The 27,682-nt window shown below is 35.6% G+C and overlaps 1 protein-coding gene and 1 non-coding gene across 4 annotated transcripts in view; both read left to right on the top strand.

The window, feature by feature from the left end:
- Positions 1–25,897, top strand: part of TRPC1 (transient receptor potential cation channel subfamily C member 1) — an 89,421-nt gene extending 63,524 nt beyond the window's left edge. For all 3 annotated transcript variants that reach the window (XM_033212412.1, XM_033212411.1, XM_033212413.1), the window contains 7 exons: positions 1,981–2,317; positions 8,877–9,016; positions 10,657–10,800; positions 20,423–20,598; positions 22,044–22,245; positions 22,504–22,698; positions 24,067–25,897. In XM_033212412.1, coding sequence (XP_033068303.1) covers positions 1,981–2,317; positions 8,877–9,016; positions 10,657–10,800; positions 20,423–20,598; positions 22,044–22,245; positions 22,504–22,698; positions 24,067–24,294 — 1,422 coding nt within the window. In that variant the 3' untranslated portion in view covers positions 24,295–25,897. The remainder of the gene's footprint in view (positions 1–1,980; positions 2,318–8,876; positions 9,017–10,656; positions 10,801–20,422; positions 20,599–22,043; positions 22,246–22,503; positions 22,699–24,066) is intronic.
- LOC117084658 lies at positions 19,463–19,524 on the top strand. The gene has a single exon (XR_004437570.1). It is a non-coding gene; the product is annotated as a U7 small nuclear RNA (small nuclear RNA).
- Positions 25,898–27,682: the final 1,785 nt, after the last annotated feature.

The following is a 27,682-nucleotide window of genomic DNA, read 5'->3' as shown; positions in this document are numbered from 1 at the left end:
AATGGCTTCAAAGTGGCTTTTTACATGGCAGTTCATGGCTCCAAGAGCAGGTGTTCCAGTGAGCAAGGTGGAAGATGCATGGCTTTTTAGGACCTACCTTCAGAAGTCACATAGCATCACCTCTGTTAGAATCTACTAGTTAAATCAATCACAGGCCTGTTGAATTGAAGAGTAGGAAATTTTGACCTCCCCCTTCCCCACCTCTTGATGATGGGAAGAAAGTGTGTCCATCTTTTACTGCAGACTTAGAACATTTCTAGTTAAACTTTTTATTCCAAATACATAGTTAACATTACTGTGAATTAAATCATCATTGTATAGAGGCATAGCAAGGACAGTAATCAGTCCTGAGATTGCTTTGATATTTGGAGGAAAGGTGAAACTACTAAATTTGAGATGTTACTAAACCTGGTCATTGGTGAGAGGAAAATCTGTTTCTCTCCCAGCATTTCACCTTGAGGGACAGATTAAGATTTCCCAAGAACATTGGAATCTGAGCAGAAGAGTAAAGAATGAAGTAAGACTTAATTGCCAAAATCATTTGCATATAACATACACAAATCTTCCCATATACTTTAAAGTGTCTTTCAATTACTTATAACACCTAATACAGTGCCTACACCTCATTTCATTCATGTACTTGATTCAACATAGTACTTGCTGTGAAGAATATTCAAGTTTTGCCTATTTGGAACTTTATGGATTTTTTCTTCCAAATGTTGTTGATCCATGGTTGGTTTAAGCCACAGATGTAGGACCCACAGATTCAGAGGGCCAACTGTATAGTATATTAGAAATTTTCTCGAAAGCACAATAAACAACAAAACTCTGTCCAATTCTTTTTTTCACTATAGTGTTAATTTTACAAATTATATTCTATTTTGGGATAAATCATTTTAAAACAGAAGGTTGACCAAATATTATTGTGGATTACCTGAATAATATCATTTTATAATAATTTCAAACCTGATCACATGATTATATATAGAATTATCAGGACCCTTGGGAGGCTGAGGCAGGAGAATGGCGGGAACCCGGGAGGCGGAGCTTGCAGTGAGCTGAGATCCCGCCACTGCACTCCAGCCTGGGCGACAGAGCAAGACTCCGCCTCAAAAAAAAAAAAAAGAATTATCAGGACCCTTAAGTTACACTTCACAACATGAGCATTATATTGGAAGAATATTGCCTATGAAATTTGTCAACTAAGAGGATTTTTAAACTTTGGTAAATTAGTTTCTATACCTGAACTAAGATTTTTCTCATATTTGGGAATATTTTTTCCTTTTCTTCTCACATGAAATTCAGTTTTAAGCAGGCTTAAGAGTGTCTTTAATACCTTTTTAAAAATCCGCAGTGTTTTCTTGGAGCAAGAATAGGTCTAATATTTAGCTTTTTATTGTTTTTGCTATCTTGACATCTTGGCTTCTTGTAACTAAACTCAATAGTTTCTTTACACTGAAGATGTCCAACATTAGTTAGTGGTATCTTTTTCTATGGATTGTGCGTGCTAACTTTGAAATTTCATAAATATTATTATAAGAGTTTTTATATATTAAACATGACAAAATGGCTAAGTAGGCTAATAATAATAGTTAATACTTAAAGAGTGCATGCTATGAACCAGGCACTATTCTAAGGGCTTTACCTTTAATCTTCACAACTTTATGAGTAGATACTATTATTATTCCCATTTTACAGATGGGGAAGTTGAGGCTTAAAGAAATTTAAAAACTTGGTAAAGGTCATTTACCAAGTAGCAGAGCCCAGATTTGAATCTAGGTAATCTGGCTCCATAGTCTGTCTTCCTAACTTCTACATGCTTTTATTACTTGTTAGAAAAAGGGAAACAACAAAACTATGTTCAATGTATAGAACTGATTTGTAAACTCTTATTCAGTAAACTTTGAGTATCAACCAATCAGTATTTAAAGGTTTCCTTTTACTTTTTTTCTTTTTAATGTGTGTGTATGTCCTTTTCAGTTTGTCTCCCAGTCTAACTGCCAACAGTTCCTGAACACTGTTTGGTTTGGACAGATGTCAGGTTACCGACGCAAGCCCACCTGTAAGAAGATAATGACTGTTTTGACAGTAGGCATCTTTTGGCCAGTTTTGTCACTTTGTTATTTGATAGCTCCCAAATCTCAGTTTGGCAGAATCATTCACACACCTTTTATGAAATTTATCATTCATGGAGCATCATATTTCACATTCCTGCTGTTGCTTAATCTGTACTCTCTTGTCTACAATGAGGATAAGAAAAATACAATGGGGCCAGCCCTTGAAAGAATAGACTATCTTCTTATACTGTGGATTATTGGTAAGTATCAAGTTAGTTTGAAAAGTTTTGTCTTTATTTAGCCCACTAATTCTTTCTTGCTTGATGGCATTGTGAATATTGAGTTCAATTTACAGTTTCACAGTGTTCACTCCACAAGAATTTGAATACTTCCATGATCACTGAAGACTTAACTAACACGTCTTTAAAGATAAATGTTCCTGAACTTGATAAGGAAGCATATCTCTTATTTAATATTTCTCAAATACATGGAATTTTAAAATTATTTATTCTCAGACCCTACAGTTATTTATGATTGTAAAACAGAAAAACAGCTTTAACACGTGAATGCTTTTTTGGTGTAAGAATATGAAGTTTTCTTAGGTATTTTGAAACTATTTTATACTGTTCTGCGTTTTAAAAGTTAACTATTCTATTTCATTTATAATATTAGTTTTCCTTTTAAGAACTATGATCTTTTTGGTGTTTGTTTTGTTTTGTTTGAGATAGTCTCACTCTGTCACCCAGGCTGGAGTGCAATGTCAAGGTCTTGGCTCACTGCAACCTCCGCCTCCCAGGTTCAAACAATTCTCCTGCCTTAGCCTCCTGAGTAGCTGGGATTACAGGTGCTTGCCACCACACCTGGCTAATTTTTGTATTTTTAGTAGAGATGGGGCGTCACTACGTTGGCCAGCCTGGTCTCGAACTCCTGACCTTGTGCTCCCCCCACCTCAGCCTCCCAAAATGCTGAGATTACAGGCATGAGCCACCATGCCCAGCCTAGAACCTATGAACTTTTGCAGATACATCTTGCTTTATCTCTATTTTGGAAACATTATTTAATTTAGATTTAAAGGAGTCCCTGGTGACTCATTCCATAAATCATTTCTTTGTAGTGATAGCCAGATCTCTTCAGAAATGATAGTTTTTTAAAAAGTATAAGACATTTTATTTCTGAAAATATTTTTATAAGTATTACACTATATAATAAATATCTTAAATCACTTTCTACAGTTTTTACTCATCTTGCCCTCTGTGTGTCGGGGTGCATGTGGAGAGTTGAGGTAGAATCACATTATCTGTTTATGGTATTTTAAAGACACTTTCTTTATTTCCATCTGTATCTTCTACCTTGTTTTTAACCTCAGCACTTCCCATCTGTCCATCTACTATTTGCTATAGAGTAAAAGGGTATTAAAATTTAGTCTTATCTGTGGCACAAAGTATTGATCGTATTTATCTTTTGATTAATACATTCCTGATTGAATTATTTAGTACTTTGATAAGTTATTTCACAATGGTCAATTTTAGTTCTTCTTCTTTTTTTTTTTTTTTTTTTTTGAGATGGAGTCTCGCTCTGTGGCCCAGGCTGGAGTGCAGTGGCCGGATCTCAGCTCATTGCAAGCTCCGCCTCCCGGGTTCATGCCATTCTCCTGCCTCAGCCTCCCGAGTAGCTGGGACTACAGGCGCCTGCCACCTCGCCCGGCTAGTTTTTTGTATTTTTTAGTAGAGACGGGGTTTCACCGTGTTAGCCAGGATGGTCTCGATCTCCTGACCTCGTGATCCACCCGTTTCGGCCTCCCAAAGTGCTGGGACTACAGGCTTGAGCCACCGCACCCGGACCCCTTAGTTCTTCTTTAGCTATACAAATACTTTTTATATTTTAGAATGTTTATTTGAAAATCAGTTACTTTCAGGTAACTTGATTGTAATTAGAGTTTTGCTTTTAACAGTATTCAATCCATGATGCATTAATGTTTAAAATTAGGTAAAGTAAAAATAATATACATCTAAACTCTAGGTTAAAGAGAATTAAATAATTCCTTCTTGTTAATATTTTTATTTTCTGTAGTTTTGCTCTTATCTAAAATGTAATATTTTAATTTAGGAAATAATTTAAACTTTATCATATATGGTTTTATATTGGATTGTGGGACTCTTTTCAATGTGAAATATGTTTGTATTGCTATTTGAGTAGTTAAAAAATTCCTGGAAGTATTTTACACATTAGTTTGAAGAGAATTGCTAAGAAGCACTTTCCCTATATTCATTTAAACTATTTGATTGTTATATATTCCTTAGTCTTAAACAGATGAAATTTTATAACATTTATCTCTATAACCTATTGCTTAAGTAGTAGTAAGAAAGAATATTTTCTGTGTTTTGTTGTATTCAGCTTACCCAAGTCTGTATAAGAATCAAATTAAAGTTTGTATGTCTTAGCAATGAGTAAAAATTCACCGAACTAAGTCATACCACTCTTTGAATAACATAAATATTACTACTGTCCCCGATTTTCATAATAATGGTAAAACTATGGTTCTTCCCTTTTAAGAATGATGATGCTGTTTTCTTTTCTTTTTTTTTTTTTTTGAGACAGAGTCTCGCTCTGTCGCCCAGGCTGGAGTGCAGTGGCCGGATCTCAGCTCACTGCAAGCTCTGCCTCCCGGGTTTATGCCATTCTCCTGCCTCAGCCTCCCGAGTAGCTGGGACTACAGGCGCCCGCCACCTCGCCCGGCTAGTTTTTGTATTTTTTAGTACAGACGGGGTTTCACCGTCTTAGCCAGGATGATCTCGATCTCCTGACCTCGTGATCCGCCCGTCTCGGCCTCCCAAAGTGCTGGGATTACAGGCTTGAGCCACCGCTCCCGGCCAGATGATGCTGTTTTCAATGATATTACATGTATATAAACATGTACCTCCTTACACACATAATATGATTAATTTTCTAACCATATTCTGCCTCACTAGAAGAATGCATGTGCATTAAGCCAGTAAAATTCCTAGAATTATTTTACTTTCCTCAGCACAGCTTCTGCTTTGAAACAGTTTGATCTCAATAAGCCTTGCCAAGGAAGTCTTCTTAAGCCTTTTATCTGGGCTTTTTTTCAGTATATAGATCCAAACCTGCTCTAAGTGAGCATGGAGGAGTATTTTGCTTGCTTGCCTAAAGTCATTGCTTAGTTCAACTTATTATTTCAAACAATGAACACAGTGACTTTTTAATTCATCATGACCAATTTTTGTATATTTGTTTTGTTTGCTTTCATTAGCTTTTCAGAAAAAAAGTAGGGTTAGGTTATAAAAAGGAAGGTACGTAAAAAGAGAATAATTTGTTGAGGAATGCACAAAATATTAGTGGTATCCTTTTACTTAATTTTTGCTATTAAACATAATAGAATGGCTATTAGAAAAATGTATTTTTTTAATGTCATGTACCTACTTTGTCTAAGCACAGGCAAAAGCAGATATGGCCCTTACACTCATGGAGCTTATGATCTAATAAAAGCCAAATAAAACCATCAAAAACTTGACTTGAAAATCATACAGATAAATGAAAAATCAAAAATAGATTAAGTGCTATTGATTAAAGGTCATAGTGTTAGGAGAGCAAGCATATTATAGGGGCATTTGCCCTAGTCAGGGAGGTTGGGAAAAACACTTTGAGGAAGTAATAATTGAGCTAAGATCTAAAACATAAATAGATGTCAACTGAGGGAACTGGGAGAGGAAGCTACTCTAGGATGAGATAAAAGCACATTCAGAAGCCCAGTGGCAAGAGAGAATGGTACAAAGAATGATCTGAGTAAAGGCTAACATTACTGGAGCAGGGAGAATCAGAAGAGCTTGATTCAAGATGACGCTGTAGAAACATATTGTACCAGACCATGCATGGCCTTGTGGGTCAGGTTAAGTAATTTTGACTTTATGCTAAGAACAAGGGGAAACTATTGCCTACCTGAAGTAGGCGACTGACATGATCAGTTTTGCCTTTCGAAAAGATCATTCTGTCTACAGTGTGGAGGATGGGCTGGGAGGATAGTGCTGTGGCAGGAGTAGATGGAGACCAATATCGATGCTGTTGCACTAATCCAGTTGAGAGCTGATGGTACCTTGGACTTAGGGTGATTGTGATAAAGAGAGAGGGGAACAGACTTGAGAGATATTTATAATGTAAGGCCAGTAGGACATGGAAATACATAGTATATGAGAGGTGAAGGACAGGGAGATTATTAAGCAATATTGGTCTTTTGGAAAAGTAGTAGGTTTGGGGATTTGTGTGTTGGGGGGGTAGATCCTGAATACAGTTTTGGATATGTTGAGTTTGAAAAGCCTTTGAGATATTTGAAAGGGATGGCAAGCACGCAGTTGGTCTGGAGCTTGAGTTAGAAAGGTATGAATATCTGAAAATAGGTGGTATATGAAACTATAGGCATAGGTGAGACACAAGGAGAAAGAATAAATTGAGAAAAAGAGAGGACCTAAGATCAAACCCTTGAGAAATCCCAAGATGGCTGGGATTGCTGCTTTCTAATGTTGTTATTAACATTAATTCTAAAAAAAAAAAAAAAAAAAGACCCTAAAATATAGAATGTTGGTTATGTAGTGTTTGCATTGTTTGGATTAGTTTAAACTTACTTTGTTCTTTTTGATCCAGCTTGGAAACATGGAATACATCAAGTGTATTAGCTTCATTTTTGTGGGGGTATTGCAGAGGAGCTGGGAAACTAACCAACTGATCTTCACTGTACTTTCATGTCTGTCTTTTTTGATCAAGTTTTCTCCAATTCATGTTGTAAGTTTTTGTTAAGAGTTTCTTTTAGGTGAAATATTGCATTTCACAGAAATACATTTCTGTAAGCATCTTTCTTAGTTTGATGTTTAATATTAACAGGAGTGTATTTAAAGTTTAAATATAAGGGTTTTTGTTTGAAGATGTTTCATAAATAAGGATTTGCACACATCAGGATCTAGGATTAGACAATAATTTTGAGTCTTCAAGAAAGTATGGTCCTAGAGGATTTGTTTAATATGTTTCTGCTCCACAGCTCTGAGTAGTAGGTGAAGATTGAACATGAGAAATATCAGAAAGCTTTCATCCCTACTCCTTCCCCAAATAAAACAGTATTTGAGTTAATAAAATGTTACCTGCTAGACTATTTCATTTAACATTTTTAGACAGTTTTCATCTATTCATTTGGAGTAAAAACATACTGAGGTGGAATTGTTAAAAATGTTTTTCAGTCAGATCTGCAAATGTTTTAAAAACTTTTTTTCTGTATAAAATATGGGTACTGCATAATTATGATGTTTTGAACAGAGATTTTCAAGGATGTTTCTTGTGTTTCCCAGGGGAATTATTTTGCCTACTGATAAGCCAGAGAATGATTCTGATTGGACTAATTTGATCTCCACCCATGTGTGATGCTACAGCACTCTATTCTTTTGTTACTCTATATTCTTCCTGAAAATGACTTAATGAAGGAATGTACCATAAAATGATCCTGAATTATGTTACTGAAGTCTGGTACTCCTAAAAATATATAGTTATAGAGGAGCTTCTGGCCAAAAAAGGGAAAGTTTTTCTGTTTGTTTGCTTTGGTTTTTATTTTTGTATATTTATTCATTTAGCAATATTTTTAGCACCTTGTTTGTATCAGGTACTTTTCAGGACATTTGGAAACATTGGTAAATAAAACAAAGATTCTTACCCTTGAAGAGCTTACCCAAAGTGGGGGAAAGATAGTCAATTAATAATATACCTAATAAGTAAATTATATTCAGTGTTAGAAAAGAGGTAAGTACTACAAAAGAAAGGTAAAAGCAGAGTTAGGAAAATTGGGAGTGGGGGACAATTTTAAAGTTGCAAAGAGTTTGCAATTTTAAATAGGGTAGTCAGGGAGGGTGATGAGCAAAGACAAGAAAAAGTGAAGTAGTTAGGCAAATGGATCTCTGGGTGAGGAGGGTCCAGCCAGAAGGAGCAGCCAGTATAAAGGCCCTAAAGGCAGGAGTCACATGTTCAAAGAACAGCAAGGAAGCAAGGAGGCCAGCGTGACTAGAATAGCACAAGGAAAGATTAGTAGGAGATGAGGTCAGAGAGGATAGGTAATATGGAGCCTTGCAGGCCATTGTAAAGACTGGTTTTGATTCTGAGTAAAATGGGATTTAAGGGAGGGTGCAATGCCCGCTATGCACAATCAGCAGCAGTGGTTTTGTTTTTTTTTTTTGACATTTGCACTCACAGAACAAAATGGGCTGAAACCTGGTACTAGGTTTACTTAAATTTGTAGAAGTAAAAGATTTGAACTTAAATATATAAACCTGAGAGCCTTTGCCATATAGATGATATTTAAAGCCATTAGATTGGGTGAGATCATTAAAGTAGTAAGTATAGGTAGAGAAAAGAAAAGGATCAGGGACTGAGCCCCACTGGGCGGGGGTGTGTGTATGTTTGTGCATGCACATCCATGTGTGCGTATGTGTCCGTGTGTGTGTATCCGTGTGTGTCTCCGTGTATGTATGTATCCCTGTGTGTGTGTCCATGTGTGTTTGGCATCAATTTATTTGTTTTCTTATGTTTGTTCCACATCCAAAGATGAAACTTAAGGTTATTTTCTTCAAGTCATATGAAAGTTAAGGTTATTTTCTTTCAGATTTTAAGAACTTTTCACTAAAATGTTTTTGTTTTTGTTACTTTTCTTTTGAATAAGGCTATAGGTGGCCCAAGGATTATTTATTTAATATTTTGAGTCTTAAAGTATTATTTAGTTTATTACTGAATTAAGAAAGTGTTATCTGATTTTTTTCTTCCTTTTCTTAGGGATGATTTGGTCAGACATTAAAAGACTCTGGTATGAAGGGTTGGAAGACTTTTTAGAAGAATCTCGTAATCAACTCAGTTTTGTCATGAATTCTCTTTATTTGGCAACCTTTGCCCTCAAAGTGGTTGCTCACAACAAGGTGACTATTTACTATGTCAATTGAAGGCACAAATTAAGTTTATTTTGGAAATAACTAAGATATTTAGCTATGTAACTCAGAGTTACATTGAGCCAGATCAGTGTCTGGTGTGTTTTCATTCTAAGCCTATCTGTGTGCACATACTTTCCTATTTTACCAGTAGTTTACAGGGTGTTACTTACCTTTACATGATGGTTATGTATTATATAACAGGGACCATAGTTGACATTTGGTATACTTTATCTCTTCTTATCTACCCTGGGATTCTTTGAGACTGAAGTCCTTATTTCCTTATTCCCATTTTGCAAATAAGAAAAATGAAGCCTAAAAATATTAAACAACTTGTCCAAACCACACAGTAAGAAACCAAGACTGGATTTAAATCCTGCTCTGTCTAGGCATATTCTTTCTACTACATGCCAATTCCTTATATCTGACCCTAGGTTCTTTTAGCTTATTAACCTGTATATACTTAAAATGAGAACAAAGTAACTTAAAATGGTTAGTTTTAGATATCTTTATATCTGCCGGAAAAAGAGTTTCCATTCCATTCCATTATGTAATATTTTACACATTTCAAATCATTATTATCAGCTTTAAAAGTGATGTAAATGTTATTTTTCTAATAACTATATATTTTATTTGAAATTGACAAAAATCTACCCTTATAGATAACTTATAATTTTACTTTCATCAAAATTTAAGCTCCCCCAAGCCTAGAAAGGGTAATAAATTTTATGTTAAGTAACTTTGTTTAAACCCTGAGTTTAGAATTTTTCTGGGGTGTCACATTCAAGGAACTAAAATATACAATATTCTCTGTTTTTTTATTAGTTTATAGATTATTGAAAAGGCAAACTCATTATTTTATATCATTTTACTTTATTAAAAATTCTATTTAATCGATCAGTACTATGGAATATGTTAGGTATGTTCAGTTTCTAGAGTGTGAAATTACTAAGAAAATAAAAATTGGTCATATATAGATAAATTGTTCGATAATGGGATTGAGAGACATTGCTTTTTCAGATTGATCTCTTTAGTTCTATAAGTGGAGTACCCATATAATTTATTATCCAAATCAGGACATTTTGAGAGTGAAAGGGGGCACTATTAATAATTATGCCAGGACAACTGGTACAGCATCTTAAACTATCCCAGGCAATGGGGACATTTGACCACTATGTCTAGGTACAATAATGCCCTCTTTTTTATTTTGTATTTAAAAGGGGGGAAAAACTCTAATTCCAAGTCAAAGGAGTAGGTTAATGTAATATGATAGGGAATTAATTGACAGCACATGTACTTAACGTTTGTGTTGTGGAATTTAAGAAAACTAGCCAACATTTCATTGATAAAAAGTTTAATGATCATTTAAAAATTATTTAATTTTCTAAAATTTAAGAGTTTATGGAAAAACCTCTTCATGTAGAGTGATAATGCCTCACATACATAATAATCTTTTATTTTATTAAAATATTATTTATATTTAAAAAGAAGAACCCTATAAAGTATAAGTGGAGATCCCCCTATAAGAAGACAAAATTAAAATGGCTTTCTTTCAACAGTCAGAATACTTGCTTTTATTTTCCTAAATTGAGAGAGCTTATTTACCTTTGGCTTTTTCTTCCTAACCTTAGTTTCATGATTTTGCTGATCGGAAGGATTGGGATGCATTCCATCCGACACTGGTGGCAGAAGGGCTTTTTGCATTTGCAAATGTTCTAAGTTATCTTCGTCTCTTTTTTATGTATACAACCAGCTCTATCTTGGGTCCATTACAGGTAAATAATTAAAATTCCTTAAAGAACATTTGTTAGATGTCATTATTGTTACATCTTTCTACTTGTCCACTGGAATACTGTTCTCTCATGATATTAAAGCTAAACTTCGCTTTTGAGAATAAGTAGCAATTAGAAGGACACAGCATGTTTATCTGCTTTGCTTCTGGCTCAGTGATAATCCTTTGCTTTCAGGTATTCCAAGTTTATTACGCTGTGATCCATTAGCCTCCTCCCCCCACTCCATAGACATAGGTATGTTTAAAATATAATTACACTTCAGACAGTAGAGTAACATAAAAATCTGCTTTTTATTAAAATGCATCTCACATTTAAAGTTTTAAATATTTTAGGTTATAAGTATAAAGGAGGACCTGTGCAAACAAAAATAATCATATTTGATGATTTTGAATAAGCTATATTTAAAAGAATACCTTCACTTTTGTTTAATAAATATTAAATGTAATAAGTTGGAAAGTAGCATACTTACAGCTAAAAAATTTATAGAGGCTATGTAGTTCAGCTTTATATTTTATAATACTTTATAGTTAAAGAAATTGAGCTTTTGAGATGGGATTTGATTTGTCCAAAGTAGTATGATTATTATGTACGAGAATTCAAGACTAAATTTTCAGTCACTTTGCACCAAAGAAAAGACTCACAATTGGTTGCATTTACCCCCACAGAGTTCAGTAACTGGTTGTTTTCAGAAGGTGGGGTCAACTCTGCTAGCTCTATGTAATACTATAGCTTAATTAGTTCTGAAAATCTGAACGATATTCATTTTTCCTTAATTCAAAATTTACTAACAATTTAGATTGTCTCATATTTTTAAAGGTGATATTTTAAATAAAAGGCAATTACCTTCTCCAAACAGGGATATGAAAATAAAATATATAGGAAAAACCTGATTTGATTAGGCTTGTGCTGTCATCCAGCAACAGTGTTTCCTGAAGTGTGGCTCTTTCTTAACCAAGTCCTGTGAGATGCTCTGAATTAAGTAAGTTTGGGATACACTGCATACTGTATACCTCTTTTGGGAATTGACAGTGCATGTTATCACATTAAAGCTTCTGAGAAAGAAAGAAATTTGTTTAGCCTTATTCAAATCATCATTATCTAAAGTCGTTTAACCTCATACCTGTTTTTCATGAAATATGTGCAAGTCTCTGTATTTTTCCAAAACATAGTAAGCCATAGAAACACTGGCTTAAACTATCTGTTCTTTTGATTTATTTTTGTCACTAATATCATCTATGAATGCTTTAATCAAGAGTCTACAGTGTTTTTACATGCACATTGATTTTTTTTCTTTTTTTTAACTGAAAATGGATGACAGAACTAGGTTTCTATACTACAGATTTCTTTATGGACCCCTCTAAAGGGTTAAAAAGGAGAAAGTATAATATTGTTTAGGAATGAAGAGTCAATTTCTGACTTCTGTTTCCAGCCGACACGGAGTAATAAGGATTGGATTTACCCTTCTACCTAAAGCAATCAAAAAGGAAAAAAGAACAAAATATATGAAACAACAGCTTATAAGAAACTAGACAGAAGGCAATAAACAGGCCGGGCGCGGTGGCTCAAGCCTGTAATCCCAGCACTTTGGGAGGCCGAGACGGGCGGATCATGAGGTCAGGAGAACGAGACCATCCTGGCTAACACGGCGAAACTCCGTCTCTACTAAAAATACAAAAACTAGCCGGGTGAGGTGGCGGGCGCCTGTAGTCCCAGCTACTCGGGAGGCTGAGGCAGGAGAATGGCGTAAACCCAGGAGGCGGAGCTTGCAGTGAGCTGAGATCCGGCCACTACACTCCAGTCCGGGCGACAGAGCGAGACTCTGCCTCAAAAAAAAAAAAAAAAAAAAAAAGAAGGCAATAAACAACAGTGATCTCTAAGAAACAAGAAACAAAGATTACTCCAGCTTACTGCTTTGTGAGAATTTTTAGGCTATTGTGCAGAGTGGGTCAGTGCAGTCAGAGCCTGGCAGAATTCTGGATTTAGGAGACCGATATGAGAGGCCAGTGAGACCCAAAAGACTAGAGTTTGTGGGAAAGGTACTGGAGAGGACACAGCAGCACAGAAAGAAAATTCTGGAGATCTGCAGTTGTCTCCCTTGAGTATTCAGCAGAGTACTGATTAGCATATGCATGTGAGGACACTCACTACCTGGGGCAGGGAAAGAACCATCTCCTCCGACAGAATTAGTGGAAACAGTACTTAGAGCTCACGTAGAGGAGAGTGCCTGTTTAATACACTGATCATTGGGTAGAGTACTCAGAAGGGTCTTGCTTCAATAGTTATCTCCAGCCTACACACTGCTCTGGTTTCAGCAAACAAATATTAAAAGCAAGATGTGAAAGGATTAAATTTTTTCCAAGTAACTTAAATGTGTTCATCAAAACCTATCCAAAAGCAACACGGATGTTAGAATTATCAGATAAGGATTCTTCAACAGTTATTATTGTGTTCCATACATACAAAAAGTTTAAAGTTTAGTAGAGACATGGAAGATGTTAAAGAAACAAACAAACATTCAGAGATGAAAATTTCACTGTGACATGAAACATGCACTGGGTGTGATTAATGACAGATTAGACATTGTAGAAAAACACATTAGTAAACTTGAATAGGTAACAATAGAAACTATTCAAAATAAAATGGAGAAGAAAGAATTTTTAAAAATGAAAAGAGTATCTGTGAACTCTGGGACAACTTCAGGCAGCCTAATATTAATACTAATGTAACTGGAATTCCTGAAAAAATGAGAGACCGAAAAAATTTTTGAAAAAATAATAGCAGACATTTTCCAAATTTGAAGAAAACTACAAACCCACAGATCCAAGAAGTTCAATAAACCTCCAAACACAAGAAACATGAGGAAAATCACACCAAGGGACATCATATTCAGTATATCACTGCTGAAAATGAGTGATAAAGAAAAAATCTTCAAAGCAAACAGAGAATAACAGGTCATCATATACAGAAAAAGAAAGGTAAGGATGACAATAGATTTCTTGTCAGAAACAATGCAAGCAAGGAGGCAGTGGAGTGACATTTGTAAAGCACTGAAAGAAAAAAAAAACAACTGTCAACCTGGAATTCTCTACCTCACAAAGTATCATTCAAAAATGAAGGTAAAATGTAGACTTTTCCGGACACACAAAAGCTAAAAGAATACATCACTGGAGACCAGCACTACAAGGAACATTAATAGAAGTCCTTCAGGTGGAAGGACTACAATAACATAGGGGAATATGGATCTAAACAGAAGAATGAACAAAATACAAATATACCCAAAGGGAATGGTAACTACAAAGCTAAATAAATAGGCATTTTTTTGTTGTTTCTTCTCTTGCTTTTATGAAGGATGCCAGCTAATCCACTTCAGCAGACACAAGAAACATGATTGGGCATGAATCAGTAATGCTTTATATTTTAAAGAAAAAAAGACATGAAGATAGAATCTGTACATAATTGTGGTAACAGTAGTAATAACAGCAGACATTTATTGAGCCCTTACTATGTGCCAGATACTGTTCTAAAGTCTTTATTCACATTTATTACCTCATTTAATCCTCACAACCATTCTAAGAGGCAGACTCTTTTATTTCCATTTTACAGAGGAAGAATCTGAGGCATAGAGACATTAAGTAACTTGCGCAAGGTCACATGGTTGGTAAGTAGCAGAACTGGGATTCCAGCCTAGGTGGTTTGGCTCCAGAGCCAGTGGTCTTAATCACTATACTAAATCACCCCGCAGGTTGTATAATATTACAGAATAATATGATTCCCTCATTAACTCTTATTGTATAGTAACTTCTGTGGACAGGCTTTAATAATTTACAGATTTTTAAAAAATTATTCAAGTCACATGTTTCAAATGAATTAAACAACCTTTTACACTGACAGTTGGATAATATAGACAGAACAACCCATGACCACACAGCACTCTACCCTTTTTTCCTTATTTCCTTATTTCCTTTTTTCCTTACCTGGTCCCAGGGTGGGGCCCTCTCTCAGATCCCACACGCTTCCTGTCTTTATTCTTGTAGCTTAGTACAAAAGATGTGTTTATTAACAGTTCCTCCTGCTCCAAGACTCTGCTGCGTGGGTCCCTGATTCTTACCCATCTGTAGCACATACTGTTGGCACACATAGACTTACTCAAAACAGGGTTGCCACAAACAACACAGTATCTGTGGAGCACCACAAAGTGAAGTGTAATGAAATGAGGTATGCTTATATTTTGAGGGCAGTTAGTGGTACTAAGTAGTGAGAGGGTTCTAACTGAATCTGACATTTAAAGTGTAGGGTGGAGTGGGTTGAGGAGGATAGAAGAGAAAGAGGCAAGGCCTTCAGAGAAAGCAACCCTTCAAGGAGTTTTACTCCTGCTGTCCAAGGGACTGTCAAATCCAAAATCAATCCAGAGAAAGCTAAGGTTTATTATGATTGTCATATTTGATAAGACCCAGACATAAAGTCGAGTGGACCTGTTTGCCCTTCCTCTTTCTTTCTTCCCCTTCCCACTGTAAAACATCACCACCTTTTCTTTGGTGCTATGCTAACAAGTCCTTACAAAAGAAACAAGTCTCCCACTTCGGCTTGTTTTTGACCTCATGCTTTCAGGCCTCACATCTAGAGAAACTAAGTGGAAAAAATACTGGTGTTTTTTTTGGAGGGGAATATGTTATTTGGGAATTTTCTCAAATATTAATCCCTTTTCTTCCCTAAAGTTCCTCCCCTTCCTACTTCATTTAGGATAGGAGGTGCATTTCTTTCCCAGAGGTTGAAATGTTTCCTAGGGAAATCTGCCACATCATGTGATTCTAGACAGTTTAAAGGCAGCACTTACATTGTTTAGGTTTCTCCTGAGGAGGAGCCCCAAAGCAGAAGTCTCTGGCAAGGATTAGTTCTGGAGTGGTGGTGATGAGCAAATCAGACCAAAGGAGGGAGCTCTTGAGGGTCTATGCATGCATTCCTAGGCCTTAACATTTATGGTACTTGAAAGTGCTTGTATCTAAATGTCTTGCTTTTCTGTTTGGTCTGATTATTAGAACTACTATTACAAATGAATGAACATCCCTTTGGATTCTGACAGGTTGGTTCAAAATCTTGCTCCATCACTTACTGTTTATAGTGTCTGTGAGCCTCAGTTTCTTAATCCGTTGTTGTGAGGATTAAATGGGTCAGTGTATGTAAGATGCATACCAGAGTACTTGACACATGGTGGGCTTTATATAAATGTTTAGGTCCATTTTGTCCATTCCTTTTATAGTTAGTTAACTATGGCAGACCTGAAAAATAATACAGGAAAACTTGGAAAGCTTAGTACTTGAGACATGAGTGTGTATTTTATTTCTAGTGAATTGTTTGGTTTTACTGGATAATTATCAGGTTTTATTTAGTAGCCTGTATAATATGAGTGGCATGTTGGTGCTGCTTCTAATGAGTAAACAGCTATTTCAGGTGTTTTGCATTTTTGGTGTATATTATAGTTAGAGAAACTGAGGAGTCATGTAGTCCAGAGGTTCCCAAACTGGTGGGGCTGCAGAATCACCTGGGGAGCATGTTCAACCTAGATTCTCAAGTCCTACCCTCAGAGATACTGGTTAAATTGATTGGGTTAAAGCTGGAAAATTACATGCAGATGCAGCATTTGACTGTATCCCTTGTATAGATCAGGAAACTAAGGCCCAGCTCACACAGTGTTAGAACCAGGACTTGGTGATAATTAGCTAAGTTAATTAAGAAACTAGGAAAATGTTAAGAATCATTCAACATTTTAATTAATGCACCGGGCTCTGGAACTTACTAAGACATGGTGCCTGCTCTTAAAGACTGCTAGAGGAGACAAACATAACATAAATACTAGTATGAAGTCAAAAAGACTGTTTTAGCAATAGCAGTTACTTTGGAATCGTGACTGAGGAAGTAGCTGGAGAGAGTCAGGAAGGCTCCTTAGAGGAGGTGGCATTTGATCTGAGCCTTGAAGGGATGAGAAGCCTGCCTGGCAAAGGACAAAGAGGGAGATAACATGCAGAAGTGTGGAGTCATAAAGCACAATGTGCTTGGAGAAGACAGCCTATCCTTTATAGTTGGACTGTGGATTGGAGTTGGGGAAATGAGGCTAAAAAAGACAGGCTGGGCTGAACACTGAAGAGACTGAAGGTCTCTTTGCCAGGAATTTTAATACCACATGTGCAAAGGAGGTTTTTGAGCCTGGGTGGCTTGCTTAGATAGAACTTTTGGACAGATAATTACGGCTTTATTCTGGAGGGAGATTTGGAAAGACAATGACTAGAAGTTGTCATTATTATTGCTTATTTTTGTTAGCAACTTTTGTAATTTAATGAGCCTAATGATAGCAACCTTTCCCTTATCAGGGATTTAGGTTGTTTTTGTTGTTCTGCATAGTACTCGTGTGTATGAGGCTTTTTGCCTCTTATTTCTAAGGATAAGTCTCCAAAAATAGTATTAACAGATCAAAAGATATGATCCACGTGACACCTCAGTATTTTTATTTTTTTACAGTAGAGTGTTAATTTTCTGCAACACAAGCAGTATAAAAATAGTTTCACTACATTAATAGCATTTGGTGCTTTTTTTAAGTTATGCTAATTTAGTGGTTTGCTTTAATTTCCCTTTTTCTGATTAGCAAGGGTTTTTTCCTCTGTGTGTACTTGTATTAACTCCTATGTTAATTTCTGTATTAATATTTTAATTACCTTTCTCTTTCCATTTCACAAGTTTTCATATTTCTCAAGTTAAACTGCCAAATAGTTTTTAAAAATATTTGAGAAAGCATTAGTATTACTTTTACAAATACATAAACCTTATAATCTCTTGGTATAAAATAAATTTACTGTTTTTAATATTTGCCTTTCACATGAATATTTGGTTAGTATCTTCAAGCCAGTATTCACCTAAGTGACATCCACTGTTCTACTTTTAGTTCTTCTTGTATAAGAACTAATATCATGCTATTAAACAACAAGTCAGGCCGGGCATGGTGGAACACACTTCTAATTGCAGCACTTTGGGAGGCTGAGGCAGGATAGCTTGAGGCCAGGAGTTCAAGACCAGCCTGGGCAAAATAGCAAGACCTTGTCTACAAAAAAATTTTAAAAATTAGCTGGGCATGGTGGTATGCACCTAGTTTCTCATGAGGCTTGAGTGGGGAGGACTGCTCAAGCCTAGGAGGTCAAGGCTATAGTGAGTCGTGATTGCACCACCATATCCAGCCTGGGCAACAGAGTAAAACTCTGTCTCTTAAAAATTTCTTTTTAAATTTAAAATTTAAGCAAGTCATGAAGTTTGTGGTGTTCTCATTCAGAATTTTACCTTGATATTGAACTCGATTACATTTATTTAAAACGTTAAATTAAAGCTACTTTGACTACATGTTTTAAAATTAAAATTATATCATACATGGCCACTATTGGAAAACCCGATTTACCTGTAAGCTTACAGTGTCCAGACTTTCCTCAAGGTGATCTTTTCTGTAGTTATCAAAAGCAGTTACTGTATTCTTACTGTCCTAAGGGATTGAGTTCTCTACTGAGATGGTATAGCTTTATTCTAAGCAACCACAATCTGAATGGATGCTTTTCTTTCTCAAGGTGATCCAATAAAGCTGTCATTAATTAAGAGGAAAATGCATTTCTTCTCCTTCTTACATATTTTGAGTTTTCTGATTCTAAGTGTCCCCCGCTTCTTGTGTCAGAATTTTATAAGGGGGCCAAGTAAGGGAAGCATAGCCCTTGAAAAGTACCGCATGGTCTAGTCATAAGCACAAGTCAGGCATATTGGATCTCTCCACTATGGCAGAGTCTGGGTTACTAGCTTGTGGCGGGCCTAAGAATTTAAACTCACCTCTTCTACTTAAGTAGCTGTTCCACTTTAGTGGGCTGGAAGCATCTGGCCAATTGCCTGTGGCTACCATTTTGTATCACTGAAAGCGGGATGTGCTATGCTGGCAGACTTGGGCCAATTAGGAATTTTATTTGAAGTTTGATGTAATTAATTATATAAATTTGACCTGTTAAATATGAGGAAGGGTTGTTTCAAAACACTAATTTTTGTATATTAAAAATAATGAGGCCAGGCATGGTGGCTCACACCTGTAATCCCGACACTTTGGGAAGCTGAGGTGGGCAGACCACTTAAGGCCAGGCATTCGAGACCATTCTGGCCAACATAGTGAAACCCCATCTCTACTAAAAATACAAAAACTTAGCCGGCCATGGTGGTAGGCATCTGTAATCCCAGCTACTTGGGAGGCTGAGGCAGGAGAATCGCTTGAACCCAGGAGGCGGTGGTTTGTAATAAGTCAAGATCGCGCCACTGCATTCAAGCCTGGGCAAGAGTCTCTGTTTTAAAAAAAAAAAAAAAAAAAGTCTGCCTTCTATACCCTTAGCTATATATACTTCCATAAACATGGTTAACAATTTCTTGTGTAAACTTCCAGAAATTTCCTATGCATATTAAATCATATTTATATTAAAATATGTATCTTGTCTATCCTTTAACAAAATAGAAATGGGAGCCGTTCCACATTATACATACAGTTTTATACCCTGCTTTTTGGACTTACTGTCTTATAGCCATCTTTGTATGCTAGCACATGTAGATGTTCTTCATTCTTTTTAAAAACAATGTTGAGTAATGTTACAGCTCTTTTAGAATTTGTCTGGCAGGCTTTCCAGTTTTTGCGGGAAAGTCCCCCCCCCCCAAAAAAATATTAAAAAATAAAAACTAAAAACAATATTGAGGATTTTCTAAAATTTTTTTGCTACCTCTAACAATGCTGCAGTGTAAATCCTTGTATATACATGCATCTTTGTGTACTTCTATCGATTGGTTAAATTTCTAGGGATAGAATTGCTGGGTCAAAAAAGTACTATCACATTATTCCCCAAATTTATATGCCAATTTAAAAACTAAGAATTTATGAAAAGTACCTAATCTAAATTTTGAAGGAGAATAAAAATAGGATTAAAGCTTCCATGTGCACTATACATGTCTAAACTACAAAATATACTCACTACTAATACTGGACACCCTCATTTGGCTTGCACACATAGTATTTTCTTAAAATGGACCCAAAGTGAAAGAAAGTCTGTCACCTCAGCAAAAGAAATTAGGGCAGTCCCGTAGGAGGAAATGCTGATTTTAGGAATTGGTTTAGAATTGGTTTCAAAAATCAGGTGAAATACTTTGCCCCATAATGATTTTATATTTGTAAAATTTAAGAAGCTATGTAAATATAAGCATTTATTTCTCTTTAAGTTTGATCAGGGTATTTTCCTTTTATCCCTTGCAAATTCAGCCTTTTCTTAAATCTCCATATCTCTGCCTCTATCTCCATAGCAACAATGTCCTCTGAAAACCTGATCCAGGTTCAAGAACGTGCCATCTAACAATGATAGTGTTGGTATGCTTAAAATGACTTTTTGTTAGGCAGCTGGATTTTCAATGTTTTTAAAATGCTGGTCTGTCTCAACCAGATGCAATAGAAGGGGTGGCCTGTGGATTATGTATTTGTCTTCCTTTTGTTGCTGGGTCATTTATATTTAATATTTTGTTTTTCTGATAATGAAGGCTTGTGTAATATATTCCACAGATTTCAATGGGACAGATGTTACAAGATTTTGGAAAATTTCTTGGGATGTTTCTTCTTGTTTTGTTTTCTTTCACAATTGGACTGACACAACTGTATGATAAAGGATATACTTCAAAGGAGCAGAAAGACTGTGTAGGCATATTCTGTGAACAGCAAAGCAATGATACCTTCCATTCGTGAGTGTCTTTTAAATGTTTTAGTAAATATATTTGTCTTTTAACCATCTTCTATATGAATTAGTATCTATAGAAATGGAACTTCAAATTTTCTTTAAGAAATTCCTTATTAATGTTCATAAACTTTAATACTTATTTTTCATGAGTCACTATAGTCATCTTTACATACAGAATCTTAAACAGTGGGTCCAAGTTATTACCTTGTCTTCCCTACTGCAGTCTATCTTAACAGAGGAATTATTGGCATCTTGTGTGTTCTTAGCATTTTGAGCAATTCTTTGTCAGTCCCATATATTGCAAGATGTTCAGCATCTCTGTCCTTCAGGTATTAAACGTCAGTAGCAACTCTCAGTCATTGTTACAGCCAGAAACACTCACAGCTTCAACACTTTTTAAGAGGTCATTAGAATTGAGAATCATTAGAACTTCATGAACATTTTTTTCTCTAATGTATCATAAGGATTTGAACACCCTGTTTTGAGTAAACAAAATACCTCCCCTCATTTTTAAATAAAACAATGGAGAGAAAGGGTGTGGAAGGACACATTTGTCATGTTCCTATTATGTGTCAACTATTCTTTAGTTATTTTGTGTGTCATCTTATGTAAAGAGTAAGATTAATGAGTGTCAGTGTAGCATTTACTATATACCAGACAATGCTCTAAGTGGTGAGCAAATGAAGCATTAGTAAACAAAACTACCCTGATGAAGCTTAACATTCTAGGGAGGTGATACAGGCAATAAAAAGAGGAGTAGAATACTTATTATGTTACACAGTGGTCGGGGCTACAAAGACAAATAAAGCATGAGCTAAAGAGCATCTGTGTGTCAGAGTTCAGTTTTAGCTAAAGAGCTAGGGAGTGCCCCAGAAGAGATAACATTCATGTGAGGATCTAAAGCTGGTAAAGGAGCAAGCCATGAAGATTTCTGGGGGAAGAGCATTTACAGAGAGAGAGAACAGCAAAGGCCAGTGTCCAGAGGTAGGAGCATGACTGGCATGTTCAAGAAAATGCCAGGCAGGCAGTGTGGATGCAATGTGTTGAACTGGAGGGGGAGTTGTAGGAAATGAAGTCAGAAAGGTAATGGGGATCATGTAGGACCTTTTTGCCCTTGTAAGGATTTTGAGTTATTGAAATTGAGAGTTATTTGAAGGTTTTGAGCAGAGGTGTGACAAAATCTAATTAGATATTAACAAATCATATAGGCTGCCTTGTTGAGGACAGAAAGGCAGCAAGGGGTTAAACAGTTATGAATAATTTATCTTCTTAGGGCCTCTTTATTTAAAGTAAGACATATCTGTACTGTGGAAATCAACGTCATTTTTAAATGAAGAATTGTTCATGGATTATCAATATTTTATTTAAATAATTTTGATATAAACAAATTATTCGTTTTTGCTAATTTCTTTAATTGCCTTTTAAACAGAAATGCAATTGTCTTTACAGGTTCATTGGCACCTGCTTTGCTTTGTTCTGGTATATTTTCTCCTTAGCGCATGTGGCAATCTTTGTCACAAGATTTAGCTATGGAGAAGAACTGCAGTCCTTTGTGGGAGCTGTCATTGTTGGTACATACAATGTGGTGGTTGTGATTGTGCTTACCAAACTGCTGGTGGCAATGCTTCATAAAAGTTTTCAGTTGATAGCAGTAAGTTCATTCTTTTAAAAACTTTATATTCTCCTCAGACCATACTAAGTGCATACAATAGATAAGAGAGCCAAAGATTGTAAGATTATAAGAATTGAAAAATAGTATTTTAAAATTAACTGTAGATTTTTAAAATGTAAGTAATGTATAATAATTGCAAATGTTGAACAAAACTTTTTCTACAAGGTGTGGAAATATCCCCCATATTTGTGTGTGTATTCATATTCTACTTTGCTTTTTAATTTGCCTTTTATATAGAATCATGAAGACAAAGAATGGAAGTTTGCTCGAGCGAAGTTATGGCTTAGCTACTTTGATGATAAATGTACATTACCTCCACCTTTCAACATCATTCCTTCACCAAAGACTATCTGCTATATGATTAGTAGCCTCAGTAAGTGGATTTGCTCTCATACATCAAAAGGCAAGGTCAAACGGCAAAACAGTTTAAAGGTAAGAAATTAGAAGCTTGAATGGCAACATAAAAGTTTTAACAATTCCTAATCTCAGATAATTTCTTAAAACATAAGTATGCAAGTTCCCTAAGGGCTGTGACTGTCTGACTTTTTTCACTGCTATATTCCCTAATGTATGGCATTGCATCCAACATAAAGTAAGGATTCAATAAATACTATTGAGAGTGAGAGGGCTGGGCACGGTAGCTCACGCTTGTAATCCCAGCACTTTGGGAGGCTTAGGCAAGCACATCACTTGAGGTCAGGAGTTCGAGACCAGCCTGGCCAACATGATGAAACCCCATCTCTACTAAAAACACAAAAATTAGCTGGGTGTGGTGGTGCATGCCTGTTGTCCCAGCTACTCAGGAGGCTGAGACAGTAGGATCGCTTGAACCCAGGAGGTGGAGGTTGCAGTGAGCCAGGATCACGCTACTGCACTCCAGCCTGGGTGACAGAGCGAGACTCCACCTCAAAACAAATATATGTGTGTGTGTATGTGTGTGTGTGTGTGTACATACACATACATATAATTATTAAGAATGAGAGACAGTACTGAGATTTTTTTTTACTTTTCAGATTCCTCCAATATATAAAATTTCATCTCATAGTTTTAAAACATGGGAAATATTCGAAATACCTATTCTGTCAATGTAGCTAAAGAATGACTACTAGAATCAGCTCATATTTTTCTGATTCTTCTTGAAAGCCATTCAATACATCAATAATTCAATATATGTTACTATAAACCAGGGGTTGGGACATTTTTTCTGTAAAGGTCCAGATAGTAAATAGTTTACACTTTTCAGGCTGAGACAAAATCAGAGATATTGTGTAAGCAGTGATACAATAAGAGAGAAAACAAATTTTCACAAAACTTTTATGGATAAAATTCAAAATATAACAATAACAGTAATAATTTTTTAAATACAGGTCTACTAGTGAAAAGAATGGAATTCCTTTTGGGAGGGGATAAATTTTCACTTAACTAGAGTTTAAAATTAATGTTATTATCAGTTGATGATAAATGTTCATCTGTAAAATCTATTCTTAGCTCACAGGCTGTAAAGTCAGGAGATGGACCATATTTGGCCTGTGGGTTGTAGTTTGCCAATCCCTGCTATAAACTAAGGATTCCTAAGACTAATTTTTTTTCAATCAAGATAAGCATAAAATTAAATGCATTAAACTAATATGCAGGCTATATTTGTTTTAAACAAGTGTTGAATATTATACCATGTAGTAGCAAAACTGTAGTCTAATAAAGCATTTAAAGATGTGTTTGTGTCTGTGAATGTATTTTTGAACTCCACCTCATTTAAATATTATTTCTGCATATCCTTAGTATCATATTGTTGTTTTGAAGGAATGGAGAAATTTAAAACAGAAGAGAGATGAAAACTATCAAAAAGTGATGTGCTGCCTAGTGCATCGTTACTTGACTTCCATGAGACAGAAGATGCAAAGTACAGATCAAGCAACTGTGGAAAATCTAAATGAACTGCGTCAAGATCTGTCAAAATTCCGAAATGAAATAAGAGATTTACTTGGCTTTCGGACTTCTAAATATGCTATGTTTTATCCAAGAAATTAACCATTTTCTAAATCATGAAGAGAATAATTTTCAATAACAGATCGAAAAGACTATATTGCATAACTTGCAATGAAATTAATGAGATATATATTGAAATAAAGAATTATGTAAAAGCCATTCTTTAAAATATTTATAGCATAAATATATGTTATGTAAAGTATGTATATTGAATTAGTTTTTTAAAACCTTCTGTTAGTGGCTTTTTGCAGAAGCAAAACAGATTAAGTAGATTTTGTTAGCATGCTGCTTGGTTTTCTCACTTAGTGCATTAAAATGTTTTTATGTTTTAGAGGGGCAGTTATAAAATGATCGGCAAATGTGGGCTGATCTCCTTCATAGGATACACTTGAAATATAGAAGTTACGTTTTAAATATCTGTTTTAGGAGTTCACGTATGGTTCAGTATTAAGTTTAGGAGTATAATTTTATCTAAAATAATAGTCTATTTTTTTTCTTTTGTATTTTGTTATAATCTTAAGCAACAAAGAAAAAACCCTAATATTTGAATCTATTTATGTCTTTCAATTTAAATTCACTTCAGTTTTTGTTATTGTAATATACTTACCTTTACATGGTTATAATCACTTTATATTTTTAACGTTTTTTTCACTTAATATTTTATATATACGTTTCCATGTATTGATGTAGTTAGTCCACATATTTAAATTTTTATAGAATTATATAGTTTTTGAAAAATATAGTCAGTAGGTGTTTTATTTTTTAGCTAGAGCATTCAATTATGTTTATAAGTTTGCGTAGCTACTTGTCGACATTTGGTTGGTTTTAATTTTTTCGTATCATAATAGTCCTATTTTTTTTTTTAAGTTGGAGTGAATGTTTATAGTTTTAAGATAGTAGACACTTTATCACATGTAGTCACAACCTGTTTTGTTTTTGTAAAACATAGGAAGTCTGTTTAATGGAATGATTTGTTTTATATTTGGACTAAGGTTCTTGAGCTTATCTCCCAAGGTACTTTCCAGAATTTAACATAGCTTCTATAAAAGTGACTTCATACTTATTTGTGGATCATTCTTGCTGCTTAAGATGAAAATCATTGGTTTTTTAAAATTAGAGAATAAAATATATATTTAAATTTTTTGTGTGTTCACATAAAGGAATGTAGCTAAAATGTTTTCATAGGCTATTATATGTTCTCGCAGCATTTCCAGTTAAGCGGGTATTAGGTATATAATTCTCTTCTTAACTGAATGTCAGATGGTCTTACGCCACGGGGTGCAGGTAACTCTTGGTCTGTAAGCACCACCGATCCAGGGATCATTGTCTAAATAGGTTAGTATTGTGTTTCATCTTGCTTTTGCATTTTTATTGTTTAATTTCTAAATTTTAAGTGTTCCCTCTTTGGGGCAAATTCTTATAAAAATGTTTATTGTAAAGTTATATATTTTGTCTACAATGGGATTATGCACTTCCCAATTGGGAGTTTACATCTGGATTTTTAGTCATTCTAAAAAATACCTAATTATTAAAACATTTATAGAGTGCCTACTGTATGCATGAGTTGAGTTGCCTATGAGGTACATTTTGAATGACAGCATCTTATAAGAAAAAAGGTGAATAAAATTTGACATTAGATGATAAATGGATAGAGTCTGTCCATTGTATTACCAATTTTTAAAAGTTGAGATATACAGTAGTCCCCCTTTATCAGCAGTTTCACTTTCCATGGTTTCAGTTACCCACAGTCAATCATAGTCCAAAAATATTGAATGAAAAATTCCAGAAATGTCTTGAGGTTTTGTTTATTTCTTAGAGACAGGGTCTCTCTTTGCCCATACTCTCTGTGCAGTGGCATGATGATAGCTCACTGCAGCCTCGAACTCTTGGGCTCAAGCAATCCTCCTGCCTCAGCCTCCCAAATTGCTGGGATTACAAGTGTGAGCCTCCATGCTCAGATAATTCGTAAGTTCTAAGTTGTTCACTGTTCTGAGTCATATGATGAAATCTCATGCCATCCTGCCTGTGCATGAATCATCCCTTTGTTCAGCATATTCACACAGTATATACTATCCACCACTTTATCACTTAGCATCATTCTCTGTTACCAGATCGACTGTCATGGCATCCCACTGCTTGTGTAACCCTTGCTTTATGTGTAACCCTAATTTTACTTTATAATGGCCCCAAAGTGCAAGAGTTGTGATGCAGGCAATTTGAATACGCCAACGAGAAGCTGTAGCCTGCTTCCTTTAAGTGAAAAGGTGAAAGCTCTTGACTTAAGGAACTTCAGGAAAGAGAAAAAATGTACATATGGTAACATCTACAGTAAGAACGAATCTTTTGCCTGGGAAATTGTGAAAAAGAAAAAAAATCTATGTTTATTTTGCTGTTACACCTGAAACTGCAAAAGTTACAGCCACAGTGTGGGAAGTGATTAGTTAAGATGGAAAAGGCATTAAATCTGTGGGTAGATGGTATGAACAGAAGCGTGTTCCAGTTAACAGCAGTTGGGCTCAGAAGTATCTGTGGTTTCAGGCATCCACTGGGGTCTTGGAACATATCCCCTGTGGATAAGGGGCGACTACTGTGCCATGTTTTGAAATAATCTGCCAAAACAAAGACCTGTATGTGAACATTTCTAGAAGCTGTATTCATGCTGTCAAACTGAAAACAACCAAATGTCCATTAACTAGTGACTGGATCAGCAAATTGTACATCCATACAATGACAATTTATGCAGCAGTAAAAAGGAATTGTATCAGTCACAATCAGAGAAACAGAGCTACTAGGATATTTGCAGACACACATGTATGTGTGTGTATAGTGATTTGTTTACAGGGATCTGACATTACACAATTGCTGGAGTTGGTAAGCAGTCTCTGTAAGTCTCTGTTTTTTTATCTAATGCTGGAGCAAAGCTGGAAGTCCACAGGGTAGGCAGGTGGGAAGAAAAGATGGATGTCAAGTGGGAGAGATCAGGGACAAGCTGGAACCCATGAAGACAGACCAAGTCCCATGTGACTCCTCACATCTCCAATTTTATGATGTGGTACCCTGTTGGAGGAGTGTTGCCCTTTGCCACTGGCTTTTGCAAGTATGTTGCTAAATACTCACTTGGCCCAGGAATCAGAGAAGCTGAAGGAGGATCCAAGGAAAGGTGGGTCAGCTGTAGGCCTTGCTGCTGCCCCATATTAGCAAAGTGAACCAGCAGATAAGTTACAGCACGTGTGAGCTGCAGAAATGCCCGCATCAAGAACAGAATGGCTGCTGCTTCACTTCTGCTGTCCAGTCTCGCGCTAAAATGTCTCCTGTAACTGGAAAAATACAAGGAAGGGAATTTTGGGAAATATAATTAGGCCTAGCCAAGTTGATATATTATAAAGCCACCGCAGGAACAAACTGCTGACATATGCAATAGCATGGATGA

This window comes from Trachypithecus francoisi, unplaced genomic scaffold (genome assembly GCF_009764315.1).
Source record: "Trachypithecus francoisi isolate TF-2019V2 unplaced genomic scaffold, Tfra_2.0 Lachesis_group0, whole genome shotgun sequence".
In the NCBI taxonomy this organism is placed as follows: domain Eukaryota; kingdom Metazoa; phylum Chordata; class Mammalia; order Primates; family Cercopithecidae; genus Trachypithecus; species Trachypithecus francoisi.
The sequence above is the reverse complement of the archived record's forward strand: the minus strand, read 5'-3'. Positions and strand labels throughout refer to the sequence as shown.